Source organism: Ambystoma mexicanum, chromosome 3p, assembly GCF_040938575.1.
Source record: "Ambystoma mexicanum isolate Mex_15411 chromosome 3p, UKY_AmexF1_1, whole genome shotgun sequence".
Lineage (NCBI taxonomy): Eukaryota > Metazoa > Chordata > Amphibia > Caudata > Ambystomatidae > Ambystoma > Ambystoma mexicanum.
Genome location: NC_090925.1, coordinates 887,918,249 through 887,931,184, shown reverse-complemented (window position 1 = coordinate 887,931,184; position 12,936 = coordinate 887,918,249). Strand labels below are relative to the sequence as shown.

At 49.5% G+C, this 12,936-nt stretch overlaps 1 protein-coding gene across 1 annotated transcript in view; it reads left to right on the top strand.

Annotated features, from left to right (window-relative positions):
• Positions 1-12,936, top strand: part of SAMHD1 (SAM and HD domain containing deoxynucleoside triphosphate triphosphohydrolase 1) — a 697,568-nt gene that overhangs the window by 614,399 nt on the left and 70,233 nt on the right. The window contains exon 14 of the mRNA XM_069652117.1: positions 1,497-1,601. Coding sequence (XP_069508218.1) covers positions 1,497-1,601 — 105 coding nt within the window. The remainder of the gene's footprint in view (positions 1-1,496; positions 1,602-12,936) is intronic.

Sequence of the window (12,936 nt, the reverse complement as noted above, 5' to 3'; positions counted from 1 at the left end):
GAGTTGGTGGGACCAATCGACTCCAAAGTAAGCCACCTGGACCTTCTCTCTGAGCTGGTTGCATTTCCACAGAGTTGCTGCTGGAAACCGAAGTGCCAGCGAGAGGAACACCAGCCCGATCCCCCTCAACAGAGTGTGGTACCCCAGAAGCAAGGAGAGTACATCTCGACAGCCAGAAACCGCGGTGTTGCTATTTGCGGTGTGAGGAGCTGAAACACTGAAGTGCCACTTGTTTGAAGATTGCCGGTTGCGAGCAGTGGCCGTCCCATTGCAGTGCAGGAGTCCCCAGAAGTCCTCCCTCCTGTCCCCATGATTTAGGCCCAGGAACAGTGAGATCTGCAGAGCTACTCAGGAACAGGATTCATCTGCTGCACTTTTTCTTCAATCCAAATGTACTGTAAAGTCTGAGAGAACTTTCCTCTTATTGTAGAGTTGCTTGCATCTTCTACTACTCACAAGCCTAAACAGCTTGTGTCCCTACATTGATTCTTCTTTTCTTCAAAGACTTCTTAAACATTGTGCAAAGACTTTTTCTACTTACCTACCAGAAGTGCTTCAGCTCATATAAACTTTTGCCCATTGACTTTGGCTTAACCTGTTATGCCGAATGACTCTGCTTAGGGGATCCAAAAGTATTTGCCTGGTTGAGTTCCTATTGCCAGGTGGTCAGGGTTGTTGTAGTGCATCCAAAGGGTACTGAATACAGTCTTACCTAACATTGGGTTGCCATGTAAGTTTGCCTACCCTTCTCTCCTCATTAGGACTTACCTTGCATATTCAGCCACTGCTATGCTGCCATAGGGTGATCTGCGGAAAGTAAGTTTTATCCCATTTGTCTAGAGAGCTAGGTATTGATGACTCATTTATGGTAAACTAGGTTGAGCAAAGGAAAATATAAGGAACCCTGCTTTGTTTTTGTTATGTTAAAGGATGTTTATACCGCGCACTATAACCACCTGTGTGGTCCCCTGGCGCTCTGACGGATCTGAAAAGCAAGAGGGTAGGTTAGTAGGACTGAGAGGGGAAAAAGCTCAAGAGAGCTGTGATGTGCTGTTGGCAGCTTCAGTTCGGTTTACATAGGTGTGGTTTTTCGGTCGGTAGTTGTCATGTGCTTTTGTGCAAGGCTAAGTGTGGTTTAAGTTTTGCGATGCTGTGAAGTGCATGCGGTTTGTTGTGCTGTATATTCATGGTTCTGTTTAGAGTTTTGAGAGGTGTAAGCAGAGTGGGTTGGTTACTGGTGACGCCCAATCGTATCCCTTCTGCTTTGGCCACCTGTGGCACGTGTCTCTGCTAGTGTTGTGAATTGTGGGTGCCGGGGGGGTCCTTGTAGATTAATCCTGCTCTGTTTCCGTAGACTGCTGTAAAAATAATGTATGCCTTTAAGGATTCTTGATTGACGAAAGCATCTTTTAAAAATGTGGATTTTTGAATATAATTACTGGTAAAGTGTCTTCTAAATCTTTTCTAAAGTAACTTTTTCTTAATTTTCTTTTCAGGTCATTCACATGGATTATGGAATGAAGGAGCAGAATCCTATTAATAATGTTCGCTTCTATTGCAAGTCCGACCCCAGCAAAGCAATCAAGATCCGTAAAGATCAGGTAATTGCATCTCTATTGTGCACCCCGTCTTGGAAACATGCCTCCTTCCTTGGCATTTATTCAGTAGGAACATTTCTGGCAATGGTTATTTAAAATATTAATATATTCAATTTGTATTCCACTGTAATGTAATACCATTTTAATTTCTCTCAAATTGCTTTACTGGTTCTTTTTTTAAAAAAACATTCTTTATTTTTTTTACCTTAATGGGTTTTAAGGGAAATGTAAAGTTTTTTTAACGTTCTCTAAATTGACTTAATGAGGCCCCTAGCATATGTGCAATGGATTTAGAATTTGGCTGGTTGATGGCGTGAGTTATTTTAAGTCTCACCTGCAGCCTTCATTTCATTTGGTGTGCACTGGCCAATCTTTCAGCTACCATTGCTGGAAGAGTGGCTCTCATTTCTTTTTATCTTTGTCCTTTTTCCTGTAGCATATCCCACCTCTTTGGGAAATGTTTTCTTTTTTCATCTTTCGCCATGTTAATTTCAGTTGGACCCCAACAATCCTGATTTGTTATCCTGGCTCACTTTTGAGGCAAGCAAATCCTTTTTTTCCTTCAGTTTCCCACTCAATTATTTATTTCTGGGAGGGTAATGGTCACTCCTTAAGGCTGCAAATGCAGAGACTGTTTGTCCCATTAATGTTTTCCTGTGTTTTTCTTGAACATGCCCTGCACCCAGTACGTGTGTTAGGGGTACTTTCTATCCTTTTTCTTCAGCATGGGGTCTGGCATGGATTCACATGCTCATACATTTTTTCAGTCATCAGGCCGGGAATTCTCTTTAAAAGAAAAAAGTTTCACTTTCACTTACAAACTGTATTTCTCCTCTAAACCAATCACTGTACTCTGGGTCATACTGCCCCAGCCAATGGTTGCCCTCTCCCTAAGCCCCTCCTCTGGCAGCCATCTTCAGAATTTTACCACACGTTCAAGTGTTGAGTCATCAAATTTTGCTCCCTGAGCTACTGTATTTTTGTGCTTTTTTTTCTTTTTTGAGAAAACGACCTATTTTTGTTAAACAGAGCCTGTGTGCTCTCCTCTCCATTGGCTGACAAGCGGGGATCTGTTTGTCTGTGAATTTCGGCACCCCTCAAGGGCAAGGATCGTCGAGTTTCATCGAAGTTTCCAGAAGACCATCGGGCCTACTCCGCACCACCGACCATGTTGAAAGAGTAGAAAGAGGGGGAAGCTCCCTTTTCAAGCTCTGCTCCAGATGCCGACTGCGGAATGAGTTTGTGGAGGACAAACACCTTCAGTTGCTCTACTGTCTTCACCCGGACCCCAAAGAAGGAGATTACAAAATCTGCCTTGAGTTCTCTAAAAGAACAATGAAGGATCATCAGTAGACTGGCGGCGTGGCTCAGCGCCAAGGCCTCTGCCCCATGCCCCAAGCAGGGTCATGCCTCACCCAGGACCGGCTGGTCCGAGAAGCAGGCTTCTAAGTCCTTTGAGGGCGCTCCATCCGTGGTGGCCCAGACCAGGCCAAGCACCGCAAGTCAGTTTCCGTTGGGGTCACCTCGCAAGCGGGTCCCGCGATGGGCAGGGCGCGATCAACCTCACCATCTGCCTCCATCTCCAGCCATCGAGCCAGCTCCTCCTCCAAGAGGAAATCAGCCAACCCGGCTAAGCTGCAGGAGAAGCCAGAGAAGCCTACGGTGGAAGAAAAGGCGGTTGGCCTGCCCAAAAAGGCCCAGGCGGCGCAAGAACAATCGTCAACGATCGTGATGGTGGCGGCCGTGCTCACAAAGGCCAGAGGGGCTAACTCAGTGAAGGTTCCCCCGACTGTGCCCAGGGTATCCCTACCCCAGAGGTGGGAGGCCTCGGCCCGGGCGGGGGAAGAGACACTGGAAAAGAGGATGCTGTCACTGAGCCCGGTTCCGACCCCTCAGGATGCGAAAAAAGGGGTGATGAGGGGGGAATCGGGGCCACAAGGCGTACCCCATGACACAGATGTTTGTTTCTCGGAAGAGGAGGACCAGGAGTCCATGCACACTACCCACGAGGATGTGGGGGGATGACGGCGGCAGCGAAAAACGCAGATGGCGGCGCAGGGCCTAGTAGGCCTACCGCTCCAACTCCGCCAAGAGATGTTGCTGGATATCCTTTTGACCCTACACACGTTAGGGTCGGAAATCCAGAAAAGGATGCTGCAGGTGCCAGCACCAGTGTCCACGGCCCCATATCAGCCTCATGCAAAAAAAGAGGAAGCGCCTCTGCATCAACCTCCTCACCCGCACCAGGTGCCCCTGAGGGACCAGGCCACTGGGACGGACACGGCAACGACCCCTGGACGAAGGAATCCGAAGAAGAACTTTGAAGAGACGCCTGCTGCAACTCCTGGACCATTGGTTTGCCTGGTGAAACCCTGCTGCTGTGCTGAAGTTCTGAATTCGCCTCGACTAGAGAAGCATTGCAAGGACGACTTCTCCCCTTGAGTTAATGGGTCCAATCAACTCCAAAATGAACTCGTCTGGACATCCTCTCAGAGCTGGCTGTACTTCCTTGTTGCTGCAGGAACCGAAGTGCCTGGGAGAGGAACACCAGATTGGAGTGCATCACTTTTAAGTCAGCCCCGAACTGCTGGAAGATCCTCCGGACCCCTAGCAAGCAGGACTGACCAAGCCTGAGCCACCTCAACAGAGTGCCGAACCCCAGATGCAAGGAAAGTCCAGAGTGCTATCTGAGAGACAGCAGAGGTGCTATTTGCTGAGGCGTGAGTAGCTGAAACCACGAAGTGCCACTGAATAGAAGTTTGTCCTTTTCTGTCATCGACTGTCCCGTTGTGTTGCAGGAGTCCCCAGAAGTCCTCCCTCTTGTCCCCACGACTGAGGACCAGGAACAACAGGATCTGCAGAGCCACACTGGAACAGAAGCCAGCTGGAACCATTTCTTCTAACCAAAGGTACTGTACAGTCTAAGAGAACTTGCCTCTTGTGTAGCCTTACTTGATCTCAGTTGAGTCTTGTCTTGGTTGCTTCTGTAGAGTTGCTGTAGCTTCTTTACCTCACAAGCCTAACCAGTTTGTGGCCCTACATTGATTCTACTTTTTCTACAAAGACTTCTAAAACATTGTGCAAGACTTTTACTTACCTAGAAGAAGTCCTTCAGCTTACCTAGACTTTTGCCCAATTGACTTTGGCCTGACCTGGCACCCCGAATGACTCTTCTCTCCTCTGATTGGGTTTTTACCTTCCTTCCAGGAAAGGGTTAACTTGCTCTGCATTGGGGGGGGGTTCATAAGTACTTGCCTTCTTCAGAATATTTGTGTGATCTTGTTTTATTCTAAGAACCCTTTTCTTTGACATGCTCCTAAGTATTGCTCTAAACGCAACAGTGATATATTAATGTCCACAGTGTCCTAACTATTTAAGTCACCTGAGGGTGTAGGAAGTGTCTCTGTGCAAATGGGTACTTGCTGATTCTAGAGAAACTGAGTGTATTTTAGAGTGTATTTGTGTGTTACCATTATATTGCCCCTTCTGAAGAAGGCTTATTCAAGCTGACTGTTAAATAAATTAATAAGTGTTTACTCAAGAAACCTTGTGTGTAAGAGTTTATTTGGATACTTGTCACTGTGGATCTGTGGAACTCCCCTACTGCTCACATTGACCCCTCTTGAGATAAGCCTGGCTGCTCAACACGCTACCAACCTGTGTAGTCCAGACTTGCACCAAAGGTTGTGTTCCTATTGCCAGGATGTCAAGGCTGTTGTAGTGCACCCAAAGGGTACTAATCCAAATCTTGCCTAACACAAAGCGACTCCGGGGCTCCAGAGTTTACTCAAGATACTTTCTCGTAAGAAAGAAGCCTGGGGGCTGGAGGCCCATTCTCGATCTACGCCGGCTCAACAAGTACATAAAGTCCCAGAAGTTCAGGATCGTCGCGCTGCAGCACGTGCTCGGCCAGCTGGAGGAGGGAGACTTTCTGTTGTCGTTGGCACTAGAGGACGTGTACTTCCACGTCCCCATACACGAAAAGCATCGCAGGTTCCTGCGCTTAGTCGTACAAGGGAAGCATTAACAGTTCAAGGCTCTCCCATTAGCACTGAAGTCAGCGCCCAGGGTCTTCAAGTGTCTGGCTCCAGTGGCGGCCCATCTACGACTACAGGGGATTCATGTGTATCCTTATCTGGACGGCTGGCTCATCCGGGCCAAGTCCAGGGACATCGCCGTCGATCACACGACGAAGACCGTCCGACTGCTGACGGACTTGGGGTACTCAGTGAATTATTCAAAGTCCTGCTTGACTCCATCGGAGGACGCACAGTTCCTGGGATCCAGGCTTGGCACGGTGTCCTGCCCGGCGTCCTCGTCGGAGGAGAGGATAGCAGCCATCTTGGGCATGGAGCAATGGCTGTTAGCACTGAAGATCGCCACGGTGCGGACCATCAAGTCGATGCTCGGCGTGATGTCGTCATGCATATACCTGATTCGACTCTGCAGATTGCGGATGCGTCCACTCCAGAAGTTCCTCGACGCCCGTTGGGTCCAGGTGTCCAGAGACTTCCAGGACAGAATCGCGCTCGACGAGGAGTTCCGTCTAGTGATAAGGTGATGGGGCGTGTGCTCCAACATCGCTGGAGGCACGGACTTCCAGAGCCCCCTGTACCAGGAGACAGTCACACGGACAACGGATGCTTCCCTGGAAGGATGGGGAGCCCACACCAGACGTCTTCACGGCTGCCGGAAGAGAAGACGCTACACATCAACGTACTGCAACTACGGGCAGTGTTTTGGACTCTCGGGTCGTTCCTGCTGTCCCTCAAGGGCAAAGTGGTGAGGGTCTTCATGGAAAATACCACCACGTTTTACATCCAGAGGCAGGGGGCACCAGATCCCCTTGTGGCACTGGGCCGTCACCCAGGGGATGTTCCTCATTCTGCTTCCTGGCAGGAGTAAAGAACACAGTCACCGACTCTCTAAGCATGGAGCTGCGCTCTTGCCACCAGTGGGAGCTTCGGCAGGATCATGTGGACAACCTTTTCCTCAAATGGGGCAGTCCCCAGATCGATATTTTTGCGATGGCGATGAACACCAAGTGTCGGAGGCTCGCCAGCAGGTTCCGCCTGCAGGGGCGCATGGGGGCGCATTCTCCTTTCCATGGGAAGGCCTGCTTTATTACGCGTTCCCTCCGTTGCCACTAGTACTTCGAGTCATCGGTCAACTCAGACGGTACTGGTGCAGGATGATCCTCGTCGCACCAGCGTGGCCGAGGCAGATCTGGTATCCGGACCTTGTTAGCGTCCCATCCAGTCAAGCTGCCACTGGTCGCGGATCTCCTCGCCAGGGAAGGAGGCCCAATTCTGCACCACAACCCAGGATCTCTGAACCTGAAGGACTGGCTCCTGCAGCATTAGAGTTTGGTGGTTTACGTGCTTCCGGCGGATTGCAGGGAGGTACTTGCCAAGGCCAGGGCGCCATCGACTTTGAAGTGCTAAGGACACGAATGGAAGAGTTTGGCGACTTGGTGCCGGTCGCAGAAGATCTACCTTCCTAGGGTCACAGCCTCTCAAGTACTTAGGATTTTATTGTCATTAGCTAAATAGGGGCTAGCGCACGCCTCCATCACGGTACATCTGACTGCTATCTCCCGCTATACCAGGTCTCAGGGACAGTCTTCACTGTGGTCGCACCGTCTAGTCAAAGAGTTCATTAAGGGACTGTTCTGCTCGTTCCCGCCGGTAAAGGCTCTGGCTCGGTGTGGGAACTCAGCGTGGTGCCGACTAGGCTCATGGGGACCCCATTCGATCCTATGCATTTAGCTACGCTCAAGTTTCTGTCGTGGAAGACAACTTTCCTTGTGGCCATCACCTCTGCAAGAAGAGTAGATGAGATCAAGCCCTGTCTTGCAAGCGGCCTTGCTTGACTTTCCACGAGATGAGGGTGGTGCTGCAGAGGCACCCCTCATTCATGCCCAAGGTTCCGTCGGAATGTCATCTCAATGAGTCCTTGGTGTTACCTGTGTTTTTTCTGATGCCTTAGTCGCCGGCTGAAAGGACTTTGCAAACCGACCGCTGCCTGGCCGTCGGAGAGCCCATTCTACCAGAGCGATTGCTGCGACGACGACGTTCCAGTCTGGTGTTCGCCTGCTGGACATTTGCATGGCTGCTACGTAGAGGTCGACTAACACCTTCACAAAATTCTACTGCATCGACAAGGATTCCAGGGAGGAGTCCAAAGTCGGCCAAGCAGTGCTGCACAACCTGTTCGCTTGAAGGTGAGCCTGTTGAGGAGGTAAGAGATTGCTTCTATTGAGCCTTGCCACCTCCCGTGGTTGTGTAATTATGTACTGCTGTGTATTCTTTATTCATGAGCATGTGAATCCATGCCAGACCCCATGCTGGAGAAGGAACATGTTACTAACCTTTAACTGTTGTTCTCCAGCATGGGTCTGGCAGGGATTCACATGCAAACCCTCAATCGTGCCCCTCTGTGACTTGTCTCTTAGTCCCATTGCCACTTTATGTGCTTCCAAATCAGAAGATGGCTGCCTGAGGGGGTTAGGTAGAGGGCAGTCATTGGCTGGGAGCTCAGTGATTGTTTGTTAGGAGAAAGATGTTAGGCAGGATTGTATGCAGTACCCTTTGGGTGCACTACAACAACCCTGACCTTCGGGCAATAGGAACCCCACCTTTGGTATAAGTCTGTACTACACAGGTTGGTAGCGTGATTGAGCTACCAGCCTTATCTGAAGCGGGGTGAATGTGAGCTGTAGGGGAGTTACACCAAGGTTCACAGTGACAAGTATCCAAATAAACTCTTACACACAAGGTTTCTTGATTAAACAATTATTAATTTATTTAAGTCAGTTTGAGTAAGCCGCCTTCAGAAGGGGCAATATAATAGTAAGACACAAATACACTCCAAAATACACACTTTTAATATTTTCAAATCAGTACCCTTTTGGGATGGCACACACACTTCCTACACCCTCAGGGGACTTTAGTAACTAGGACACTGTGGACATTAATATATCTGTTTGCATTTAGAATGTCAGAGAAAAAGAACAAAACAAGAGATCTCACAATTATTCTTCAGCGGGTAAGTACTTTTGTTAACCCCCCAATGCAAAGTTAGTTAACCCCTTCCTGGAAGGAAGACCAAACACAAGGTCGGAGGGAAAAAGAATCATTCAGGGAGCAAGGCTAGGCCAAAGTCAATTGGGCAAAAGTCTACTCAGAGGTAGGTAAAAGTCTAGAATAGAAGAAATCAAAGCAGGGCCACAAGCTGATTAGGCTTGTGAAGTAAAGAAGATATAGCAACTCTACCGAGCAACCACAACAAGTCTCACCAGCAGAGAACAAGTGCAGTTACACAAGAGGTAAGTTCTCTTAGACTGTACAGTACCTTTGGTTAGAAGAAAAAGGGCTTTGGCTGGTTTCTGTTCCTGTGCAGCTCTGTAGATCCTGTGTTCCTGCGCCTCAGTCGTGGGGACAAGAGGGAGGATGTCTGGAGGACTCCTGCACTGCAACAGGATGGTCGGTGACAGAAAAGGACCAACTTCTATTCAGTGGTACTTCACAGTTTCAGCTCCTCGCGTCTAAGCAAATAGCAACACTGCAGACTCTCGGCTGTCGAGATGGGCTTTCCTTGCATCTGCGGTCCTGTTGAGGTGGTTCAGGCTCGGTCAGTCCTGCTTCCTGAGAGTCCGGAGGATCTTTCTGGAGCTCTTGCCAAATTAAAAGCAACACGCACAATCTGGTGTTCCTCTCCCTGGCTATTTGGTTCCAGCAGCAACTGCAGTGGAATGTCAACCAGCTCTGAGAGGATGTCCAGGTGGCTTACTTTGGAGTAGATTGGTCCCACCAACTCAAGGGGAGAAGTCGTCCTTGCAGGGCTTCTCTAGTCAAAACTAAATTGAGTTTCAGCACAGCAGCAGGGCTTCACCGGGCAAACTAACGGTCCAGTGGTTGCAGCAGGCGTCTCTTCAAAGTTCTTCTTCGGATTCCTTCGTCCATTGGTCGACTCTGCCTTCCAAGCCAAAAAGCCTCGCCTTTTATGCAGGTTTCTCCCATTCCTTCACTTCTAGCTGTCAGTCACCCAGCAGGGTGGCTGTTGTTGCTGGACAGACAGCCAGCCGGCCAATCGCCTAAGAGTGCATTCCTGTCTCCTTGGAGATTAAGCACAGGGAGTTTCGGGCACCTCCCTTACTTCCTGCCCCCACCAGACACCACGTTAGGCAGAATTGTATGCAGTTCCCTCTGGGAACACCACATACAATTATGACTACAGGTGTAAGCAAAACCAACCTTTGGTATAAGTCTATACTACAGTTTTTGGTAGCGAGCAGAGCAGCCGGGCTTATCTCAAGAGGGAATGTGACAAGTAAAAGGATGTTACACAGAGGTCTTACAATCCCAGTGGTTCAAGTAGACACTTACACTCAAGAATTCTTGGTAAAACACTTATTAATTTATTAGTCATTTAGAAAACATTCACTAGAAAGAGGCAACTTAATATCTTACACAAATACACTTGAATACCAAACCAATACGTTTTTGTGTAAATTAGGCTCCCCTGAAATAGGAGCAAAATGACATTTCAGTTACTTTGAATGGGGGTAAAAGGCACAAGTTAATATAATAGACCACAAATACTTTCTTAGGCAGTGCAAATAGATTCAGTTCACTAGAGGACTCGATTCAGGTCAATAGGCCTAGGCCAAAGTCAATGGGCTAGTGTCTTGGATGGGAAAGGGCAGTTCTTGTAGTAAATGGTAAAGTCTTTGCCAAAGTTCTCAGAAGTAGTTTGTGCGAAAAAGAATCATATGTTGGGTCACAAGCTGATTAGGCCTGCAGGTTGGGAAAGTTTCACGAACTTTCACCGCGAGAGGTAAGTTCTCTCAATCGGGTTGGCACAGTACCTTAGTATGAAGAAAAGATGAAGCTGAAGACGTTGGTTGCTGGCAGTTCTTTCAGATCTCGCTGTTCCTGAGCCTCAGTCATGGGGACGTAGCTGGGAAAATGGAAGCTCTTCGGTTCGAGTAGCTGTCGTCAAGCACACAAGCTGGTGTCCTTCCCCCTGGTTAATCCTAACCAGCTCCGAGAATGTTATCCAGGTGGTTTACGAGTTGATTGGTCCCACCAACTCAAAGGAAGATGTCGTCCTTAAAGGGGCTTCTCTGTCGAGATGAACTTGGCAATTCGGACCTATAGCAGGGCTTCACCGGACAAACCAACGGTCCAGGAGTTGCTGCTGCCGTCCTCTTCCAGCTCGTATTCGGTTCTTTCGCTCCAGTGGTCAACTACCCTTTCCAGTCCAAGAGACTCGCCTTTTAAACAGTTTTCTCCCTTTTATTCTAGCCTAGCTGTCACTTGCCCAGCAGGGTGGCTGTCCTTGCCGGACAGTCAGCCAGCCAATCACGCCATAGTGCATTTGGGTCTCCTCGGATACTAAGCACGGAGTTTCGGGCACCTCCCTCACTTCCTGCCCACCCCAGACACAGAGGCGCCAGAGGCGGTCTTCAGTCCTGAAGCGTGCCAAAGGCGTACAAACAAAGGGACCAAACCTAGTTTGGCACGCAGTGACACACTAGAAGGACCTTTCCAAAAAGAAATGGCAAAAAAAGACCGGGACCTGTTTAAACAAAGGGGCTTAAGGCACCATCTTGAAAAACATGGCTCCCGCGATTTTTAGCTACAGGTGTTCGCGGTCGGGAAAAATCATGGTAGTTCGTTGTAAAACCACTGCCACCAGCCATTTCGATAGAAAAGGGTATCATTTGACTGCTACATGAGTTTCTAGGCACAGGGGATACTAGGTAACCCCTCCAGCACTCTATAGGAAGATAGTGTCTGCTGGGTCTAGTAAAAGACAAGTAAAGTCAAAAACCTACTGCCCCATCCATTGGGGGGCCTGTGCCACGTTTTTGGTAGCCCTCTTCCCCCCCCACCCCAAATGGATAGGGGGAATCTCATGCAGCCCTCCCTGGGGTCAGATGCCCCTTCCTAGGGCCAGAAATCTGCCCCCAGGGAGGGCTGCATAAGGTGCCCCCAATCCACTTGGGGTGGGAGGAGAGGGCCACCCCCATTTCATTGGAAATTCACCCGGTGGTCTAGTGGGCCAACCACCCATTCTTTTCTTTGTATTTTTTTAAAAATGTTTGGCCTCTTCCTTAGGGGCAGACAGGCACCCATCTGCCCCAGGAGGGCCCTAACCTGCAGGCCCAATCGTGTGTGGGGGGAGAGGGGCTGCCCACACTTTCCCAGTGGCCCTCTTCTCCCCCCCCCCGAAATCTGTCCCCAGGGGAGGGCTATATGAGGTGCCCCCCCATCCACTTGTGGTGGGGGGGAGTGGGCCACCCCTATCCATAAAAAATGTCCCAGGTGGTCTAGTGGGTGGCAAGGGGGGGGGCTCCCCCAAAACCAAACATTTTTTTAAATTATTTTGTGTTGATTTGGGCCCTTCCATAGGGACCTGCCGACCCCATCCTTTGGGGAGGCCTGCCCACACTTTCCTGGTGGCAGATGGGGGCAGAAATCTGCCCCCAGGGAGGCCTACATGGGGTGCCCCCCCATCCACTTAGGGTGGGGGACGGCGGGAGGGCCACCCCCTTTCATGGAAAAAAAATACCTGGTGGCTAGTGGCCCCTCACCACCACCAAAATCTGTTACATTTGTTTATTTTATTATTATTCTGTACCCCGTTCCTTGGGGGCAGATGATCACCCATCTGCCCCAGGGGTCTCCATAGGTGAGGCCCCATGCTTTGGGGCCTGGGGGGAGGGCTGCTTACATAGTAAGCAGCCCCCCCAGCCCTCCAACGTCACAAACAGATCCATGGTGGCCCAGTGGCATTGCTGAGCACGGATCGAGCGCTCTGCGCTTGATCCACACCCAGCAATGCTTCAAAAAAAGGTGTCGTAGGAAAGGGGAGAGTCCCCCCTTTCCAACACCTCCCTCGATCTCATTGCCTCAAAAAAGCCAGAGATCGAGGGAGAGGGAGAAGGGCACTCACCTTCTCTCTTCATGAACACAATGCCAGAGGAAAGAAGAGTTATTCAGGGAGCCATACCAGCCAATGTCAATTGAGCTAAACTCTTTTTAGGTCAGTAGAAGTCTTTGTAGAAAAAGTAGAATCAATTTAGGGCCACAAGCTGGGAGGCTTGTGAGAAGTAGAAGATACAAGCAACTCTACAGAAGCAATCAAGAAGTCTCAACTGAGATCAAGTAAGGCTACAACAAGAGGAAAGTCCTCTCAAATTTTACAGTAACTTTAGTTACAATGAAATGGTTCAAGCTGGCTTCTGTTCCTGTGCAGCTCTGCAGATCCTTTTGTTCCTGGGCCTCAGGCGTGGGGACAAGAGGGAGGACATCTGGGGACTCCTGCACTG